Source organism: Gossypium raimondii, chromosome 3 (genome assembly GCF_025698545.1).
Source record: "Gossypium raimondii isolate GPD5lz chromosome 3, ASM2569854v1, whole genome shotgun sequence".
Taxonomy (NCBI): domain Eukaryota; kingdom Viridiplantae; phylum Streptophyta; class Magnoliopsida; order Malvales; family Malvaceae; genus Gossypium; species Gossypium raimondii.
The window spans coordinates 58,081,334-58,102,343 of record NC_068567.1 but is presented as its reverse complement, the minus strand read 5'-3'; the positions used below and the strand labels follow the sequence as shown (position 1 = coordinate 58,102,343).

General features: G+C 34.0%; 2 protein-coding genes and 1 long non-coding RNA gene across 3 annotated transcripts; 1 reads left to right on the top strand and 2 right to left on the bottom strand.

The window, feature by feature from the left end:
- Positions 1-222: 222 nt before the first annotated feature.
- LOC105794972 (succinate--CoA ligase [ADP-forming] subunit alpha, mitochondrial) lies at positions 223-4,453 on the bottom strand. The gene is made up of 7 exons (XM_012624381.2): positions 4,058-4,453; positions 3,569-3,778; positions 3,106-3,276; positions 2,072-2,195; positions 1,831-1,892; positions 1,020-1,101; positions 223-598 (listed from the first exon to the last, which is right to left on the bottom strand). Exons 1-7 carry the CDS (start codon positions 4,307-4,309, stop codon positions 459-461), a joined length of 1,041 nt encoding a protein of 346 aa, XP_012479835.1. The 5' UTR covers positions 4,310-4,453; the 3' UTR covers positions 223-458.
- A 3,729-nt stretch (positions 4,454-8,182) lies between these two features.
- On the bottom strand, positions 8,183-10,887 carry LOC128039653 (uncharacterized). The gene is made up of 3 exons (XR_008194103.1): positions 10,768-10,887; positions 10,254-10,328; positions 8,183-8,408 (listed from the first exon to the last, which is right to left on the bottom strand). It is a non-coding gene; the product is annotated as an uncharacterized LOC128039653 (long non-coding RNA).
- Positions 10,888-18,613: 7,726 nt separating this feature from the next.
- Positions 18,614-19,436, top strand: LOC105794971 (nicotinamidase 2). The gene has a single exon (XM_012624380.2). The coding sequence runs from the start codon at positions 18,668-18,670 to the stop codon at positions 19,268-19,270; it is 603 nt and encodes a 200-aa protein (XP_012479834.1). The 5' UTR covers positions 18,614-18,667; the 3' UTR covers positions 19,271-19,436.
- The last annotated feature ends 1,574 nt before the right edge of the window (positions 19,437-21,010 follow it).

Sequence of the window (21,010 nt, the reverse complement as noted above, 5' to 3'; positions counted from 1 at the left end):
AAAACTAAATTTATTAAAAGTAATCAATCAGAAGTTTATTTCATTCAAAACGGTACTTTTCTGGTATCGAGTCTAGAGTGCTCGATGTGATTGGCAAACGGGCATGGGTTCATCACCTCAGCCCCGTTGCAATTCAAGCCCACAACTGACAACAACAGCATGGGCATGCATGCAGCATAGACACCCCCACTCTCTCAATTCACAACAAAGAAGAGTAATAAATGGCTGAAAATGAACTTTCTCTCTTCATCAAAAGTCTCAACCTTCTCAGGTTTATTAATTTTGCATCGACCCAACCATCAAACTGTTTCTTTTCTTTGGTTGGGTTTTTCCCTCATTTCAGTATAAAATTGATTTTTCACAAAAACAATGAAAGCATTTCGAACAAGTTTGTCACCTGAAACTAATCCAGGAAATATTGTTTTGCTTTTCTTTTTCTAGGGAAAATCACACACACACTAATTAAGGAGACCTCTTTGCTTGAAAACCTCATGCATTGCAACACCAATCTTTGCAGGTGATTCAACAACTGTCACTCCAGCTTCTCTTAGAGTCTTTATTTTGTCCTGTGCCGTGCCCTTGCCCCCTGATACTATAGCTGTTTGTAGCAAAACATGGAGTTTTAAGAAATTGTACAATAATAAAACATGGAATATTGCCCTTAGAAGAAGGGTATCAACACGAAAAGAAACTATCAGACATGGTAAAAAGCACCAGAATACAGATATACAATGGCATCGATGGAACTCAAAACTAAATTGTTATGACCTTGTCCCGAAATAGCTTATTTTAATTGTCTACCCTTTCTATACATGCTCACATTAAGAACAAATATAACAATTTACCTTTCAGCCAAAACATGATATCTTAACTATTTTAGGTAGAACTTTTTGCTTTTGTCATGAATAATGAGGCTTTTGCTATTAACATGCTTTACCTATGCAAGAGTGCATACTAGAGAAAAATTACTTGTAGCCAAATCATAACCTAAAAAATAGAAGACGGAAGCAATGTATTACCTCCAGCATGACCCATACGCCGTCCTGGAGGAGCAGTGAGTCCAGCAATGAAAGCAACAATAGGCTTTTCAGTCCCACTTTCCTGTTTCATTTATTAAAACAAAACCGAGGATAGAAGCTGTTCAGCAATTTTTCGCTTTATGCAAGTGCAGAGACACCCCCAATGCATTTCACAAACATGCTCCTTATATCTATAGAAGTGAAATTAACAAAAGCACCATGGAGAAAACAATTAAGAATATGCACAGAAGCACAATATGCATATATGAGTACAAAAACATTCATTTGCAGGTCCACATCACAAAGTTATATGTTCATCACCAGATTCCACCACGTTGCAAACCTTATCTTATATTTGGCACTATAAATAGATATTTATGTATCCCTATTCTCTTCCACCTAGATATTTCTTTGTTTATGTTTCATTTACCCGAATATTTGCTTTCAGACAAGGGAGTGGATCAAAATTAAGGCTAACTATGATTTTTGAAAGAGAAATAGACTGCAGAAAACACAAATCCTAAATCCAATCATAATTTAGATGTTATCAATTATGCCAATTAGGACAATTGCCAAGACTATTACAAGCTAATATATAATTCAGTGGATATTATATAAAATGTTAAAGACAGGCTAGCTTATGCTTCAACTTTATCCCACCGGAGGAGGATGACAGAAGCCAATGAATGAGGATCAGCATCAAATGAGGATCAGCATGGAAATCAACCATCTCCCCCACCCTCCTGGGGGAAAAAAGCTCTAAAAGTACAAACAAGCCCTCAGTTCCTTCATGCTAAAGCGTAAGCATTACCTTTATCAGTGCAGCGGCATCTTCTTCTGCAGTGCCCCCTATCTCACCGATCAGAATGATGCCTGAATGCAATTGCAATAATTAGACAATACGCATTCCTATTCACAATAGACAAAATACAGCCACATAACCTAAAAGGCCTTTTAATCTAATAATTGCAGTAGAATTAATAATAGTCAAATAATACTAAGAAGACTAGTCCTAGAGAAACTCTCTAAAATCTAAATCTGGAAAATGTTACCTTCTGTCTGAGGATCAGCAAGGAATTTTGTCACACAATCAACGAAGTTGGTTCCATTAAAGGGATCCCCACCAATTCCTACACAGGTTGATTGCCCCAGACCTACTGCAGTTGTTTGGAAAACCTACAAGATAAAATGAAAAATATGCTTATTGACAACTTACTAAAAGAGAGTACACTACAACATCAGCATATGGAAAATAGTCTTAACTTCTTGAGTACCATGGTGTTCCAATCCCACAGCTGTTACCCTGTATATAAACCTACTGAATACTAGGACGTTAAGTATCTAGCAAACATTCACAGGTTTAATTATATTCATATTTTTCAACTATTATCCAATCAAACTGATCACTTGTAAACTTTCTTTCTAACACATTCTTTTCTGAATAGAAAAAATTTTATAGGAAAACCACTCGGTGCTGTCAAAGGTGCAAAAACATAAAACACTTGCCTGAGCGAACCAAAAGCTTAAGATGTACACGTGCTTATTTGTAATTAATGTCATACATAGATTAAGATACATAATTACAATAATAAACTTTTAAAAGGTGATTCATCTTATCAGGAAAAAGAAATGCAAGAGTTTATTGTTCTTTTGTTGGCCACCATTCATGATTTCCTTTGGCCCCATGTCAGTTGTTGAATACTCAAATACTGAAAAGTAGAGAGTATGATATTATCCTTTTTATTACAAGGTTATAGTTGATGAAAGAAATTAAAGAGAACTTCAATTAGGCTCCCTTTTTTGCACTTATCGCATTGCAAAAAAAAGTGTATCTAGGAGAACCAGGCATGCATTTGATCAAATTGGCCTTGCCCGAAGAGGTTTGAAGTGCTTTTATTGTTTGATGCTAAGGCACAATGCCTAGGCACACACCTTAATATACTGGAATTACCCCCCAAGTTTTCTCTAAAAGGAGGTCTAGAAAACAAGCATGTGAAGATGTATCTTCAGGCACATAGATACTAGAAAGTGACTGATCCACACAAATATCCAAGTGAGAAAGTAAATATCCGATAAAGGGTCTTACTGCTTCATATGTTAAAGTGCCTGATCGAGAAACAATTCCTACACGACCTGGTTTGTGAATGTATCCAGGCATAATTCCAATCTTGCATTCCCCAGGTTTAATGATGCCAGGGCAGTTTGGACCAATCAACCTGGTTTTTGATTGCTGGTTAAGGGCAGCCTTCACACGAACCTGTGGTGTAAAGATATCAGCATTGATCTAAAAAATCAATAAAATTCATTACCAATCACAAAACTTGGAAGGAAGATATCAACTGTAATTTGGATTTTGGTTCTCAGTACTCATGTGCATATTGCAGTCATACACTTGAAATTGCACATAATGCAAATGAGCTCCTTAAAATCACTTCTAAAATGAAAACCGCAACATAAATTCATTTCCACGGGTAAGAATGCAGAATTACAAATTTAGACACATAATCAAACAAACAGCTTTACTTCTACGGTGCCTTTGATTCATTTACCATGTCATGTTGAGGAATTCCTTCCGTGATACAAACAACAAGATCCAATTCAGCTTCCATAGCCTCCATGATAGCAGCGGCTGCGAAAGCCGGAGGAACATAAATGACAGAAGCATTAGCCTTGGTTTCAGCCTTTGCTTCAGCAACAGAGTTGAAAACAGGAAGCCCTAAGTGCTCTGTGCCACCCTTCTTGGGTGTTACTCCACCAACCTATAAAAGAAAATGAGACAAAACTAAGGAATTAAAAATATATATGACTAATAAGCAACATTGGATCATTCCCAATATACAAAACTACAACAAACCCAGTTCTCTGGCATATATAAACAAATCTTATAAAGGTCCTACTCTCCGTGATTTTCTCAATAACCCATCAAGTATTGCCGTGAATAATAAAAACCCATTAAAGAATAAAAGGGAAAAAAGAAACCAAAAACATCCATTAAAATTTTTTAAAAAGGTGAAAATTTGAAGGGAATTTAAATTTACCATCTTAGTGCCATATTCTATGGCTTGTTCAGTGTGGAAAGTGCCATTCTTTCCAGTGATCCCTTGGCAAATGACACGAGTGTTCTTGTCTACGAAAACCGCCGGTTGAGGTGCCGGAGCCGCCGAGAAAGAGCGTGACTGAGTCAAAAGCTGAGAAGAAGAGGAAGAGGGAGTGAGCGGGGATAGTTGAGGTTTGTGAGGAGAAATCCTGGAAGACAAAGACTGAATTAGTCGTGACGCTTGTCTAGCCATTGCTGTTGCTGTTGATTCAGTATCGGATCTCCCCTTGCCTCTTTCGCTGCAGATACCAAAAAAATGCAGTCTCCACCAAATTATTGCGTACAAAAGCCAAAGCCCCCCTCTATTTTGGTCAGCTTCCCCTTTTTTCCATTTTCTTTTCCTTTGCAAACTATTTTTCCTTTACTTTTTTTTTTTTTTTGAACTTTTATGGGCCATGTTTTGGATCTAAATTGGGCTATCAACCTAAGTTCCTAAACTCCGGTTCGTTGATCCAAGGGGAGATAGCATTTTTTAATAAAAATATTTAAAAGAAATTTTGTATTAGACTAATTTACCTATAAAGGCCCATTTCCAAGTATATTTATGGAAATGGGCCAATTTTTGTATTATTTACCGAAAAATGCCGATTTTGGCAAAACTCGTCCACGTAGGAGTGTTTTAGGGTGAAATTTCAACAAAACGTGCCCTTAAGGGAGTGATTTTGCCATGTCAGCACAAAACGCGCTGACGTGGACGCACTGACATGGACGCGCTTTACTAACGTGGCAAAATCGCTCCCCCAGGGGTGCGTTTTGCTTTGTGTTTTTTTTTAGGTTAGAGCTTTTTGCATGTTTAGTCCCTAGGATTTTTTGGTTTAGGGTTTTTAGGGTTAGGGTTTTGTTAAAATAATTGAGGGTTCTAGGTTTTATGAATTTTAAAAAATAAATCAAGATTTAGTATTCTTTTTAAAAAATTAATTAAATTAGGGTTAAGGGTTTTAAATAAATAAATTTAATTAGGGTTTAGTGTTTTTAAGAAATTTAATTAAATTAAGATATAGTTTTTTTTAAAAATAATATTGTGTTTAGGTTTAGGGTTTAGGGAAATATTATTGACAAGAAGGATTTTATTTTTTTTTCTACAGTAGTTCCTAAAAAATAATTTTGAGAATACGGTTCTGAACAAATAGTGTCAAAAACGCTTCAAGTAGGATGCACTGTCAGCAAAATTACTGGAAAAAGCTCCCACGTGGACGCTCTTTTTCTACAGTGGTTCATGAAAAAATAATTTTGAAAAGACGTTTCTGAACAAATAGTGTCAAAAACGCTTCAAGCAGGATGCATTGTCAGCAAAATTACTGAAAAAAGCTCCCATGTGGACGCTCTTTTTCTACAGTAGTTCTTGAAAAAATAATTTTGAGAAGACAGTTCTGAATAAATAGTGTCAAAAAAGCTTCAAGGAGGATGCACTGTCAGCAAAATTACTGAAAAAAGCTTCCACGTGGACGCTCTTTTTCTACAGTAGTTCCTGAAAAAATAATTTTGAGAAGACGGTTATGAACAAATAGTGTCAAAAACGCTTCAAGCAGGATGCACTGTCAGCAAAATTGATGAAAAAAGCTCCTACGTTGACGCTCTTTTTCTACAGTAGTTCCTGAAAAAATAATTTTGAGAAGACGGTTATGAACAAATAGTGTCAAAAACGCTTCAAGCAGGATGCACTATCAGCAAAATTGATGAAAAAAGCTCCTACGTTGACTCTATTTTTCTACAGTAGTTCCTGAAAAAATAATTTTGAGAAGACGGTTATGAACAAATAGTGTCAAAAACGCTTCAAGCAGGATGCACTATCAGCAAAATTGATGAAAAAAGCTCCTACGTTGAAGCTATTTTTCTACAGTAGTTCATGTTTCGCCTTAGGCTATAAATGAGTCAAATTTCATTCTCAGGTTGCATAAGTTATTGTAAGAAAAATTAGAGAGGCTAAGCAGAATAAAAATTGAAGATAAGTGAACATATTAGTGCTATTATTTACTACGATGGTAAGGTCCGTGACACCGAGAACGGTGATGTTTTTTTATCAGAGAACACAATGCGACTGGTTTTTAACCAGACTATAAATTTGACAAATTTTCGTAAAAGAATTATGCGCAAAATCTTCGAAACGACGCCAATAAGGGTTTCTTCTATTAAGTATCGATTTTGTGCTTCGATTGATCTCGTGACATATGACTCATTTGATATCAAATGTGGTCGTAGCTTTGAGGCGATAGTGCAGATTCTTCTCGTTAGTGGATCACCCTATCATGAGTTATATGTACAATTTTCATCGCCAAATGAAACATTTGCGACTTCAACATCTACTGCTGTTCGAGAGGAATACACGACCCCTACCCGACACTCCGTTAGTGGGAGGCAAAACACGAAAGCTCCCGTATTTGGTGGTAGTATGAAATACACAACTCCTACACAATACTCAGTTAGTGGATAGGACATACACATCGGTGGATCGATGTTCAATACTGGAAATACGTATTCGGGAGTGACATCAACTTCTAGTGGTTGGCAATCCACATCTGATTGGGGACATTACAAAACGTCCACAAGAAGGGATGATGTACTCTCTACGACGTCCACCGACGAGGGGACCTCATACGTTACAAATGATGCTGAGTTGGATGATGAGTCCGATGTGGATCCACCTCGAGAGCCCGGCCTCGATGGTGCAAAAGTTGTATTATTTTTTGAATCGAAGCCTGTTCCATCCGAACCTGAATACGTTGAAAAGGGTTTAGATAAAGAAAATCTGCGATTCAAGGTGTACTCGCCTCCAACCCACATGTATAATATCGATATATCGGTAAATGATGCGTTGGAGTTTCTAGATCTACCACACAGAAGGCGTGACTGTACAAGTTCGTCATTAGATTCGGGTGAATTGGAAGTTGGTAAGGAGTTTTCCAGTAAGGATAGTTTTCTTGGTGCATTGAAATAACATAGCATCAATCACAAGGTTAACTACAACGTGGTTAAATCCAAATCCGAGAAGTTCGAGGCCAAGTGTGCAGTGCAAGATGATACATGTTCATGGAAAATTATAGCTTCTTTTAGGAAAAAGATAGGCTCATGGAAGATAAAAAAAGTATAAAGGTTCACATACTTGTGTTGTCGGTACAGTATCACTGGTGTTTAGGGTTTTTGAATAATAACGTTATTACTTAATGTTGCATTATTTAACGTACTTCGTTGACAGGTGTTTCACAAGATCATTCTAAGATGGATTCAGGTATGATAGTTAGATTAATACTATCGATGTTGAAGGCGGATCCCAAGACTTCTGTGTCGATCTTAATTGCCAATATTCATAGCCAATTGAGGTACACGCCCTCTTACCGCAAGGCTTGGATAGCTAAGTAGAAGGCATTGGAAAAGATGTATAGTGGGTGAAACGCTTCATATAATGAGGTGTGGCAGTGGTGTCAGGTGCTGGAGAGGTGCGTTTCAGGTTGCATAATAGACCTTGAAACGGTCTCTACGTACTACAATGATCGATTGCTCCGTGGATGCCAAGTGTCAAAGCGTTTGTTCTGGAGCTTTAAGCAATGTCGAGACGCATTTGTGTACTGCAAGCCATTGGTATAAATTGATGGTACCTTTATGTATGGTAGATATACCCATCAACTATTGCTAGCTGTGACACAAGGTAGCAGTGAGAGAATCCTTCCAATTGAGCTTGCAATAACACTGACGGAGTCAGGTGATGATTGGAATTTCTTTCTTTCTAGGTTAAGAAGACATGTATGCCCCCAACCTGATATCTACGTTATATCGGACCGGGACATTGGAATACTAGTCCCAATTGAGCGACAGGGAAGCCTATAGGATTACACACACCATTGGTATTGTCTAAGGCACGTTGCATCCAACTACTACGGGCAATATTAGTCTACCACTAAACGACAACAAGTGACCAACATGGGTATTTAATCTCTATTAATATAATTTCGTTTGTAATATTCAATTTATTCTGAATGGAATTGTAACACCCCCTAACCCCAAACCGTCACCGGAACAGGGTTATAGAGTATTACCGGACATATTGGATAACTTATAACTAATTCACAAATAAATAACAGACATAGCATACTTTAATCAAATATGTCATATTAGTTCCATTTCATACTTATAACCAATTTAAACATCGTTCTAAAACCACAATCACAAAACTCTTATACTTAACCTATATATCACTTAGGTACATGCCATATTATCAAAACAAAAGTACATCACCAAAATTTCTCTGAGGTCGGGATTACTCTGGATGCTGGACCGAGCACTGGCTTCCTACTAACCTGCGCACGGAAACAACCGTACGCTGAGTATGGGAATACTCAGTGGTATTACCATAATTCAAATTAATAACATTAATGGATAAATTATATACATTTAATTTATGTCTACAATTATTCATTAATTATCCCATACTTTAAATCAACTTGATCATTAATAACAATAAGCAATATTTCAGTCTTATATTTAAGTGTATTCAGAACTTATTTCACTATAAAAAAATTTATTAGATTTTTCCACATCTCATTCTAATAACTCATTCCAGTTCATACAAATCCAATCAATTTATCAACTCATTCATTATCATTTCTATTTATATTCAATTTATACTTTTAATCTTTTAATAAACATTTAATATATTAAATCAACTTGTTTCAACAACAATAATAATAACAACTATTTTTCAGTTCGATTCGTTCATTTATAATCAATTTACACTTATAATCTTCTAACACTCAATTTATACATTAAATCCATAAATAAATTTCAATAACTTGTATTCAATTAAATTCACATATTATTTCACTATTTCAAATCATTTTTTTTCATTTTTCATTTCTCATTTCTCAACAATGGCTATTTCAGTTTGCTTCTCTTTGCTTATATTTTTACATCATCTCATACTACCAAAACTATTTCATGAACTATATCATTATCTATTTCTTGAACCCATGGTTCATACATTTCATTCAATACCTCAATTTAATGTCTTATTTCAATTCATATTCAAGATCATGCAATAAAATTTATATTATCAAAATTATTCATTTACCCTATTAACTTGACTCGGACTTTGACGGATACAGATTCCAACCAATCACACAATACGGCACATAGTGCCTAATACTGTACATAGTACCGATCAAGAACAAGAACGGATAGTGATAAGAATAAGATAAAGATTCAACACACAAAGTGCTGAATCATGAATAAAGAATAATAATAATATTCGACACACAAAGTATCGAATCGAATAATGATATGATAATGATGAGTCGGCACATAAGTGCACGATCGATGAAGTCGGCAATAACCCGTACTCTTCCATATCCTATGGCATGCCAACTATATCCGACTAGCCCGACTAGTTAAAAGGGTATTTAATTTACTTTCCAGTAAAATTTCCATATTAGTTCAGTATCAATTATAAATTCATTATTCCAATCGGTTTCACAAGATTGCAGTAATTCATTGCTTGAGATTTTCACAGTTCAATGCAAGACACATAACAATATTAAGTATTCCATAATTGATTCGAAGATCGGTTTCACATATCAATCTCCACATTCTCAATTTCAATTCTAATAAAATCCATATCAATCACCAATTTCAATATTCCATTCAATTCAATAATTCAATTCAAACCATTTCAATTTCTATTCAATAATCACATTTCAATTCAAATTTACTTTCCACTTTCTAATCTACCAATAGATATTCCGACATTCACATGTAATCATACTTGATTCATGTATTCACACTTTTCATATTTTAATTCACTTTTATTCAATTCATATTTTATATTTTATTTATTTATTTATTTAATGAAATTCAAATCACTAATTACTTTTCAATCAACATACAATTCAATATCACATTAATTCTTTTAATTCAAATCATATCACTAGTAATTTCCATTCAATTCACATACAATTCAATATCAATATTCACCTTATTTTTATTTACTAAACATATTATTCAAAATTCAACAATTGCTATTTATAATTTCAATACCAATACGTATTTTCATTTAATTCAATCATGATTCTTACCTCAATTTGCTTATCATGTATATTAATTTAAATTTTAACAATTAATAATTAAATTTGAATTATAGTAATACTAACCGAAATTTCTCTCGAGTCAATCCTTGTCCACCTTCTCCTTTCATTTCTCGGACAATGACTCTTGCACGACATTAGCTACGTAATTAAACAATTAAAAATTATTAATACACAATTCCATTAAAATATTTCCATTTATACCTAAACTTTACATAAACTCTAATTTAATCCCTTATCAATACTAATTTTATTTTTCCTAATTTAACTCCATATTCTCTCTTAATTCTCACTATATACTCATTTTAATTCTTCATTTTCATCATAAATCCCTAATTTCGAAATTCTCTCAATTTAGTCCCTATTAATTCAAAACTTATGTTTTATTTTACAAATCAACCTTCTACTAACTTCTAACTTAAAATTCAATCATTTTAACCTCTAATTCATCAATTAATTCAACATGAACAACATCTAAAAATTTACTAACTTCCAAAATTTCAACTTAAATCAAGTAGTATTTTGTTCTAGGATTCCAAAAATATCAAAACCATAAGAAAAAGGGACTAAATTAACTTACCAATTGAATTTAGAAGTTTTGAAACCCCTGAACCGTCGCTCTCTTTCTTTTTCTTCTTTCTCCCTTCTCTGTTTCGTTTTGCTCTCTGTTTCTTTCTTTCTCATTTCTATTCTTTCTTTTGATATATATATATAAAATATAATATAATATATTAATAATAATATAATATAAAAACATAATCATTACTATAATATAATAATATTTTTTTAACACATAAAAATCTCAGATTTTTATACTTATGCCGGCTCAACTTTAGAAAAAGGCATAATTGCCTATTTGGTCCTTTTAACTTTTCTTTAATCTATAATTAAACTTTTATCCCTATTGCAATTTAATCCTTTTCATAATTAACTATCGAAACGTTAAAATTTCTTAACGAAACTTTAATATTATCCTATTGACACTCTGTAAATATTTATAAAAATATTTACGACTCAGTTTATGATATCGAGGTCTCGATACCTCGTTTTTGACCCAATTTACCTAATAATTTCTTTTAAATCACAAAATTCACTGATTCAAAAATATTTCTAACTTTTTCATCGAATTTAGTGATCTCAAATCATTGTTCTGACACTACTGAAAATTGGGCTGTTACAGGAATAGTAGTATGTAATTTTCGCTATCTACTTATATTGGTAGGGTACGAGATCAATAAAGACCATTTTCATGATATGTTGGGGATTTTGCGTTCAGTTAACGATCAAAGCGCAGACTACCTCTGTAATGTACCTTTCAAACAGTGGACACAAGCATATGACAGGCCAGCGACCTACGATATGGTTATATAACCACGAACCTGACTGAATGCATAAATTTTGTTCTAACAGGAACACGTCATTTGTCGATAACCTCGATTGTGCGAGAGATATATTTTTGTTTGGCGGCATTATTTCCAAAGTAAGCAGCGAGTTATAAAGGCCAAATGCAGGGAAGCCATGTATGGTTCTAGAAGGTATTGCAAGAAATTAACAAGGTGAAAGCGCGGGCCAATACTATGCACATAGTGTGTCATAATCACGACAATTTATGGTTTCGTGTAACGGAGTTTGATAGACCGAACCAATGTATTATCGGTGGGCAATATTGTGTACACCTGAAAAATAAAACTTGCGACTGTGGGATATTTAACGCACTTCGTAATCCATGTGCTCATGCAACTGCAACTTGTTAGAATCTCCATTTGGATCCCATGAGATATGTCGAGGAAGTGGACAAAATAGAATACATGTACAATGTGTAGAGATATGTATTTCCACCGATCCTAGATGAACGTAAGTGGCTGTCTATATCGCTTACTTCGTAAGTGGCTCATCTCATTACCAATCTTCGTTTAAATCATTTAAATCGTTTAAAAGGTCGACCATGCTCGAGTAGAATACGTAATAATATGAATATCCGGGAAAAAATGAATCAATAGAAGTTGTGCGGATGGTGTAGGAACCCAGGTCATACAATTCAATCATGTCCAAATCGAAATAGTTGATAATTGTTGTAATGAAACTATATTGCATTATTTCTGTTACCTTATTCAAAAGAACCTCTATTTTATTAAAAATATAAAAATATTTTACTATTAAAATATTAAAAAAACTTTTATTTTATTAAATGAAATAATATAAAAATAGTTTGTACAAATATATTAAAAAAATCAATGTATGTGCCAGTCGGAATCAATGCCACATGGGGGTGATCGACGATTACGAGCTGGATTCTTTTTTGGTTCAGCTTTTGGCGGGGGTTATGGTTGCTCTGATCGGGGTTATGGTTGCTCCGGTTGTGGGTGTTGGGAGGATGACCCACCTTGATAGAATAAAGAATTTGAAGGTGTTTGTATCACCCACGACGGAGGTGTTTGAATCCCATAAGGCGATGAGGAATGGTAATGAGATGAGCTCCCCAACGATGCCTCGTGTAATCCCTTCGACGACGGTAGCCTATATATCATCGATTGAGTCGGAGTTATCGGGAAAAGAGATGCACCGGGCCATGCATTCCAGCCTGGAATAGGACTGGGAAAAGGAAACATATAAGTGTTAAGATACATATAAGGGCTATGATACGCATCTGGCATAATCTAAAGGGGCTGTGGTGTGGGTGTCATCGGTTGAGGCATTGGGCCCGGTGATTGTGTGGGCATTGTCGATAGGCCCGTGTCGTCATCATTTCTCATTGAATTTAAAGGGCCCTGTCGTTCTCTTTCGACACGGATTTCTCGACACCTCTGTTTTTCCAGCAGCAAATATGGCTTGTCAGGGATCCTAAACTATGACATGTAATCTGGAGTGCACACTAACTCTGGAACGATGATCGATTCGTAGTAGGTATATGATCATACTAATTTTCCCAAATTTTGATATATTTCGAGAATAATACCGGCCAATTCGTATTCGTTGTGCCATAAGTAGATTTTATGCTCTTTATTGAGCACCTCAAGTGCTTCGAAATCGATTTTCGGAATCTAAATTGTTGCAACACTCTATCTGTTTGGTGCATCTCGACAATAGCATAGTTGACCAATGAGACCTTAACATGCTAAATTTTAAGATTTTGAAAAAATTCATTCGGAATTATTGCCGAATTATCGAATCCTTGTATGGTATCCATTGAAACTATATAAACATGATGAAAATTAGTTATATACATAATACTAAATACTAAATATGAAACGACTATTTTATGTATATATATATATTATTTAATACTTACTTGCGCTTCCGACTGTTGGTCTAATAGAAGCTGTATATCTTCAAAAGCGGTAAGTATTCCAACATAACTCGTCGGATGGTTCCAGCTAATTAAATAAATTTTTAGCATACAATTTTATTTTAAATCTATGTAATAATTGTAAAATCAAATAAAAACTTTACCTCGTTATGAGTGAGAATGTATATGGGTGATTCACTCAAGGACGTAAAAATAGAAAGTGAAACCGCACCCATGATTGTAGTAGTGATAGACAACCTCCGACTTTGGCTTTATTTGGTAGAGTCACCCCACACATCTCCCGGTACAATGTTGCCAACATGGCAGACCCCCAACTAAATTCGCCAACTGCTCTAAAATCAACGAGTTTTAGTAGCCATCTCAGATGCACGAGGTTTCATGACAAGTCCAACATTAAATAACCTCCAATCATCTCAAGGATGTATGCCCGAGCATATCGTATTCTTTCTACTTCAGTTGAATCATTCCCTGGCTCCGGGAATGTGTCTCGTAACCAACCCATCTTGATCCGACCTCTGTAAATATTATCCGAAATCGCACCCAAAAGATCGTAGCATATGGCTCCCCAATCAGCAAATTGAATGGATTAGGTGAGTGCGAACCCATCCACCGGCAATCCTAATTGTAACTGTATGTCCTCCAAAGTGATAGTACACTCTCCGCGTGAAAGATGAAATGTGTGTGTCTCGGGTCTCCACCTCTCTATTAACGCGCTGATGAGTTTCAAGTTCGACTTGCACTCTCGGCCTATAGTGGCCACGTGCCAAAAACCCGTTTCCCTCAAATAAATTTCTATCAACGGTGATGAAGGACCAGACATATTACAAATATAACATTGTAACACCCGATCTACAGAATGTTATAAAAAATTATAAAATACAAATTAATTAAAATTACATAAATGAAAAAATTATTAAATAATATTCAAAAATTAAAATTAACCATTACCATTTTCATTTGTTCGACGGAGATATGTTTATGATCGAGACAAATTAATTTCCCGGCTATTGCTAACACGATCAAATATTTTTGAAATTATAAAATAATAATACTAATTTATAAAAAAAAAGGAAATAATTAATTAATGAGAGCTTTGAGAAATTTAAGGAGAAATTTGAAAGCTTTGAGAAATTTAGCGAGAAATTTAAGAGTTTTTGGCCAAAATTTGAAGAAATATTGTGTGAAATAATAGGAGGGGTTTTTATACTTTTTTTTGGACCGTTGGACCCCCCAACGGTCAAAAAATTAAATAGTCGTTGGGGAAAAAACGGAGTAAAACGCGCCCCTAGGGGAGCGATTTTACCACGTCAGCAAAGCGCGTCCGCGTCAGTGCGTTTTGTGCTGACATGGTAAAATTGCTTCCCCAAGAGTGCGTTTTACTGAAATTTCGCCCTAAAACGTTCTTACGTGGACACATTTTGCCAAAATCGATCCTTTCTGGTAAATAATGCAGAAATTGGCCCATTTCTGTTAATATACTTGGAAATGGGCCTTTATAGGTAAATTAGTCTTTGTTTTTCCTCCAATTATCAACTATGGAAGAATCAAAGTATGCAAATAGTGAATAACACTCTCTCCAACCTTTAAATGAAAGGTTTCAAGTCAATGGAGCTCATATGGTTTTATATTATCAACGTCAATGTCAACCGAATTAAAATTTAATAAGTAAAAATTATTAGATAAATAAAAGATAGTATAAAAAAATCATGCTATTGTATCTAGGAAAGCGGTTCTTTGACAAGTTTAGATTACTGATGGAGAGGCATGTTTTGCCCCCAACAGGGTGGCACAACATCTTCAACGCAGTTAAACTGAAGATTCAGCCATTGTAGGTATATTGCTGCATGACAAGCCAATTTAGTCTTAAAAGAAAATTTATAATAAATTGTAACTAATGAAATCGCAGCAAAGACTGATTGAATAGGTGGATGAAAACCTCACCTTCACGACCTTGGGATCTTTTCATTTTTCCATTTTACCAAGACACCTTAAGAGCCGTCACCGGAAAAACCTCAGCTGCATCCAATATTTATAATACATTATCATTGTTATAAACAAAAACAGAGCACTTGTTCATACTGATGTCCCCAACTTGTTTTCAACCTTACCAGAAAACTTGTGAGTAATCGAGATTTGGAAAGCAGTCTACTTGTGTTCCATTTACAGATTTTTTGTCTTACTTGCAGTAAAAGTTGTGTCCTTTGCCATTCCTTGGAAAAAGCTTCCCAAGTCAAAAGTTAAACCCCTTTCTTCTATGGAAATGGACCCCTCTGATTATGATACAATCTGAGATACAACGTTGGGATTTCCTTCGGTCAAGTCTTTTACGTTTGTCCTTTTTCGTTGCAATAAACTCCGTAGAGTTGCGGATTTGTACACCACAGGTTCAGCGATTCCCTCTTATTTTCTGCCTTGAACGTGTGGAAAAAGGTAGTTTCCATGGAGACAGGCCTGACACAGACAACTGAAAGTTCAATGTTTTTGCAAATAAAGTAGCTACACTTAATAAATAGAGGTTGTGCCTACTTGGGATGTTCAACAATCTCATTCTCACAATCATGAAGATCACTGTTGTCCATAGGTGCTTTTTCCTCTTGCTTCTTCTATGCATATGCCTTAAATTGCCAAGGCTGCTTGGAAAAACAAAGGTTTGCACTTCTACAAAAACAAGGCTTCGATAAACAGCCCCGAAGAAACCACTTTCCCAAACCGATACAGTGAAGACTGTTGCCAGTGGGAGGCTGTTGAATGTTATGCGTCCACGACTCGTGTCAGCAGACTTATGTTTCACTACTAAAGAGATCCAAGCTTGCTTGAACATTGGTATCCAAATGCTACCCTGTTTGCTCAGTTTAAGGACTTGAAAGAACTTGAACTTCCAGGGAACAACATTAAAGGATTCACTTCACCTCGTAGTAAGCACTAAACACCACACTCCATGAAACTGTAAGTCGTAACATCTCCTATGTGTACTAACTTATTGCTGTGCAAAGCTTCAAGAGCACAAGCATCTGCAGACCCTGGGTTACAACGCCATACAAGATGCTTCTGATTTCTGCTGGGGCAAGAAGGCATTTACCTTCTCTTCACTACTTAGATTTGTCTTCTAACAACTTAACTGGTTTTATTTCGAAATGCCTTTGCCATAGCCTTCCCATCAGGGATCTAAACCTGTATGATAACCATCTCCAAGGAAACATCTGTTTATGCTTGAGTAATTTGACTTCACTTGAACTTCTAGATCTCTTACAATCAATTCAGTAGTTCCTTTTCTTCCTTACTAGTCCACAACCTTACACATATGTGTAATGATTAATGCATTTTTCAAATATGTGTAATGATGATACTGGATAATATATTTGTTTAATGCAGATTTGATTACACATGAGTTTCCTTTGTGTAATGAAATTGATGTTGCAAATTATCTGGTTTATAGTTATTAGCTGTTCTACTATTGTCTTCTATAAGTTGATTTTGAGATGAAATAACTCCATAGATGGATGTATAACATGAACCTACTAGGATTCCAATTGAAAAATGCAAGAGAAGGCCATTATATGAATTTGAATGAGGAAAAAAGGCACCTTGATTAGACGAAAGGAGAGCTCCAAGTAATAGGTAAGGTCATCATGTAGCTTTTTGAATAATTCATGAATTCTTTTGTTAAAAGCTAGTTCCTCTTACACATTACAACTGCAATAAGGCTATTTCAGGGTAGCAAGATCATTGACTAGCAGTGGCACTTCACCTTTATAACATATATGAGGGTAGCTAAATTTGTTATTATCAGTAGTAGTGTGATAGGATTTGTAACGATGCACATGATGATCTAAAGCCATATTCTTATATTGAATCCTAATCTTTACAACTTGATTTGTTGATGTAGGTATCTAATTGATTTGTAAATGGATGAGCATGTTCTTGGAAACTAATGGTGGAAGAAATGGACATGCTTGAGAGCAAAGGCTTGGCAGAATGCAATTACAACTTGAGAAAAAAGTTCATAAAATCTATACTAGTGAAGGAGGTATAGAATTGATTACGGGTCGGGCCACCCGTTTAGGCCCGAAGGTCCGTCCGAAAAGTGAGAGGATTTAGACAAAAATAAAATATAAGTCTGACAAATGAGATTAAATAAAAAAATAAGGCTTGTCTTTTAAACGGGCCAAATTTTGGGTAAGATTTTTTGTTCGGACCTAGCCCAAAGTTGGCTAAATAAAGATTTTTTTAATGTATTTTGAATTTGTTGGGAAACATTTGTTTTTATTTTAATGTTTTTAGTATATTTGATGTATTATATTTTTTAAATTTATTTTTATATAAATAAAATTTAATACGAGTGGGTCAAGCTCGTGTTTAGTATTTTTTATCTGGACAAAATTTTAAACTCATTTTTCGGGTTAAACCTGAGCCTTAAAAAAGAGCTAAAAATTTTACATCAACCCAGTTCAGTCCAAGATCAGGTCTATAGTACTAATTGGCCAAATGAAGACCAATCTATCAACATTAGTGATTATGTTAGCATTATTGAAATATGTTATGAGTTGCTATGAATGTTTTAAGGTATCTAAATCTTAAAATTCTATAGATTAGTATTGGTTGTGTTTGTTTCATTAAAAATAATTCTGAAAATTATTTCATACAAAATTTACCAAATGGTAAAAATATTTTACAAAATACTATCCAAACATTAAAAAATCAATTTTTAGAAAATAATTTTATTTTCCGGAACTTGTTTTAAGTGAAATAATGCACTGGTACGGCTGTCCTGTCGAATACAACAATACGGTGACATATGAACCTTGTCATAATTTATCCAATTCTTTTTATATAAATGGCTTTGAAAATTTGAAATGTGGTATAATACTTATCTACACCATATTAAATTAGGATTAAATTTTCATTTTAATCATTTAATTAAAAAATTAAAATTTTCTCATTAAAATTTTTAAAATAATTTTTTCACGTGTTAAACAGCAGTTTGTTAATTTGATATAATAAAATTTTATTCTAATTTTTATATTTTAAACTCGGACTATATGTAAAATGATAACTTTTTTAAAAAAATAGAAAATTGTTTTATTTTTAAATATGATTAAAATATTATAAAACCAAGCAGCTAAGCGGGGTCATATTCCCCTGCTTCAATTATTTTGCCAAGAATCCAAAATCAATGGCGTCTTCCTCGTACAAGAAATACGAAATCAGAAAGCGAGATCCAAACCCTAAAACCACCGCTTTGTTAGTGATCGACATGCAAAACTATTTTGCCTCCATGGCCAAACCTATTCTCAGCAACGCAATTACCACCATCAACCTTTGCCGAGAAGCTTCCATCCCCATTTTCTTCACTCGCCACTGCCACAAATCCCCCGCCGACTACGGCATGCTCGGTGAGTGGTGGGACAACGACCTCATCTTCGACGGCACCGTTGATTCCGAACTGATCCCCGAGATCGGACGGCTTTCGAAACCCGACGAGGTGGTTGAGAAAAACACGTACAGCGCGTTCGAGAACACGCGACTACATGAGATGCTGATGGAGAAAAAGGTGGAGGAGGTTATAATCACGGGGGTCATGACGAATCTGTGCTGCGAAACGACGGCTCGTGCGGCGTTTGTGAAAGGATATAGGGTGTTTTTCTCAACGGATGCGACGGCCCCGTCGGATTCGGAGATGTACGAGGCTACTTTGAAGAACATGGCCTACGGGTTTGCGTACCTGGTTGACTGCAAGAGGCTTCAACAGGGGCTTTTTGGGAAAGGAATGAAGTAATTTTGTTTCCCATGGCGAAGAGTACTGGTAATAAAAATCCTTTTCATTGCAAGTCCTTTTTCTGTTTATAGTTTCTATTATCTTCTGGAGATGTATGTATGTGTGATTGAAATGCTATCCTAGTATTAGTTTTTCTGGAATAAAAGAGTGAGAAATTATTACTCAACACAGTTTCTCTAGTATTCCAAAGTGATGTAGAAAAATACTTTTGAGAAATGTTTTTAAAAGTTTAGTTTAAAATTTGAGTGTTTAGCATTATTGTTAAAAAGTATTTTTTGAAATAAAATGTTCATTTTAGACATATTATTATCAACTAACAAATATGCATTTAAATAATATTTAAATTAGTTAATATTATTATATTTTAGTAAGAATATAAAAAATTATTATAATTTGTTGTTAATATTTTAATATATGAAATATAAATTTTAAATATTTTTAAGTAATAAATATTAATTAGTTATAAAATTTAATTAGGATATATAAACTATATTTTAAATATTTAAATATAACCATTAAATATTTGTAATTAGTATTTTAATAAATTTTTTTATTTTTAACTAATGATTTTAACACATTTGTAATTAAGCACCAAGAAAAAAAAGAAAGTACTATGTTATTAGAGGGGTGAAAAAGTAATTAAGCATCAAAAGTACTTTTAGGAGAGAAAAAGCTAAAATTTTTAGCTTTTACTTGTAAGAAGTGCTTTTGAAAAGCACTTCTTAAAAAGCTAAAAATTTCAGTCAAAAGCAGCTTGTTCTGCACAGCCTTTCTTCCAAAAGTGCTTTTAGAGTTAGAAGTATTTTTTTTAAGCAATAAAGAACTGGCCCTTAATGAATTAGTCCAATACATACCTTTACTTTGATGTTCAATCTTTCCTTTATTATTCAACCATTAAAAAAACTCATTTTAGTTTTTCATTTTAATTTTTATGCTATCACATAAAAAAGCAACAAATATTAATTTTTATGCATTTAGGGTGATTTAAAAATAAGATAAATTTAAGGTTAAAACAGTTAAAAATTAAATAGATAGTTAAAATAATTTTTTATAAAGTTGGAAGGTCAAAATTTTATGCCTTTATTTTATCTATAATCTTATTTAAGCTCTTTACTTATCTTTAACTATACCATCAATTCATTATGAAATTATAAAATATCATTTCTTTTAAAATATAATTAATATTATTACAATGAAATTTTTATTTTTCTTTATATTTTGATATCATCTTTAAGAAAACAATTACAAATGCAATGTTGAAACACATATTTAATAACATCAAAATTAAAGTTTATGTTAGTGTTTTCTTATTGAATAATTTTTTAAAAATTTAGCATAAAATATTTACTTTTTCCTAAAATTATAATAGGTGGGACAAAATCTAATATGTAATAACCAACATTAGTTTATGTTAGTGTTTTCTAAATTTGTTTGTTAGAAGGTTACTATATAAATGGAAGTATTTGAATTTTGCAATTTATATCTATTTGGTATTTAAAGTTTTTTGGACCTAACTTATACCTAAACTCGAAAAAATTAAATTAACTTGATATGTTTTCTAGGTACCTGATTAACATTGTTAAAATAGATTGATGTGGCAATAATGACCAAAAGCAAGGTGGCACGTGACAAAAATTATTATTTATTTATAAATTTTAAATACTTTTTGTTAACACCATTTTTTTGATAAAACGGGATCGACTTAGATTTTGAAAATGAAAATGAACATGGGAGGTGCCA

What these genes read in the sequence shown, in the direction of transcription:
- LOC105794972 (XM_012624381.2), bottom strand. Translation starts at nt 4,309, where the DNA reads ATGGCTAGACAAGCGTCACGACTAATTCAGTCTTTGTCTTCCAGGATT. An exon ending in GCACTTTAACATATGAAGCA is followed by an intron (nt 2,196 to 3,105) that starts GTAAGACCCTTT and finishes TTTATCTTGTAG; the next exon opens with GTTTTCCAAACAACTGCAGT. An exon ending in TGCTGATCCTCAGACAGAAG is followed by an intron (nt 1,893 to 2,071) that starts GTAACATTTTCC and finishes AATTGCATTCAG; the next exon opens with GCATCATTCTGATCGGTGAG.
- LOC105794971 (XM_012624380.2), top strand. Translation starts at nt 18,668, where the DNA reads ATGGCGTCTTCCTCGTACAAGAAATACGAAATCAGAAAGCGAGATCCA.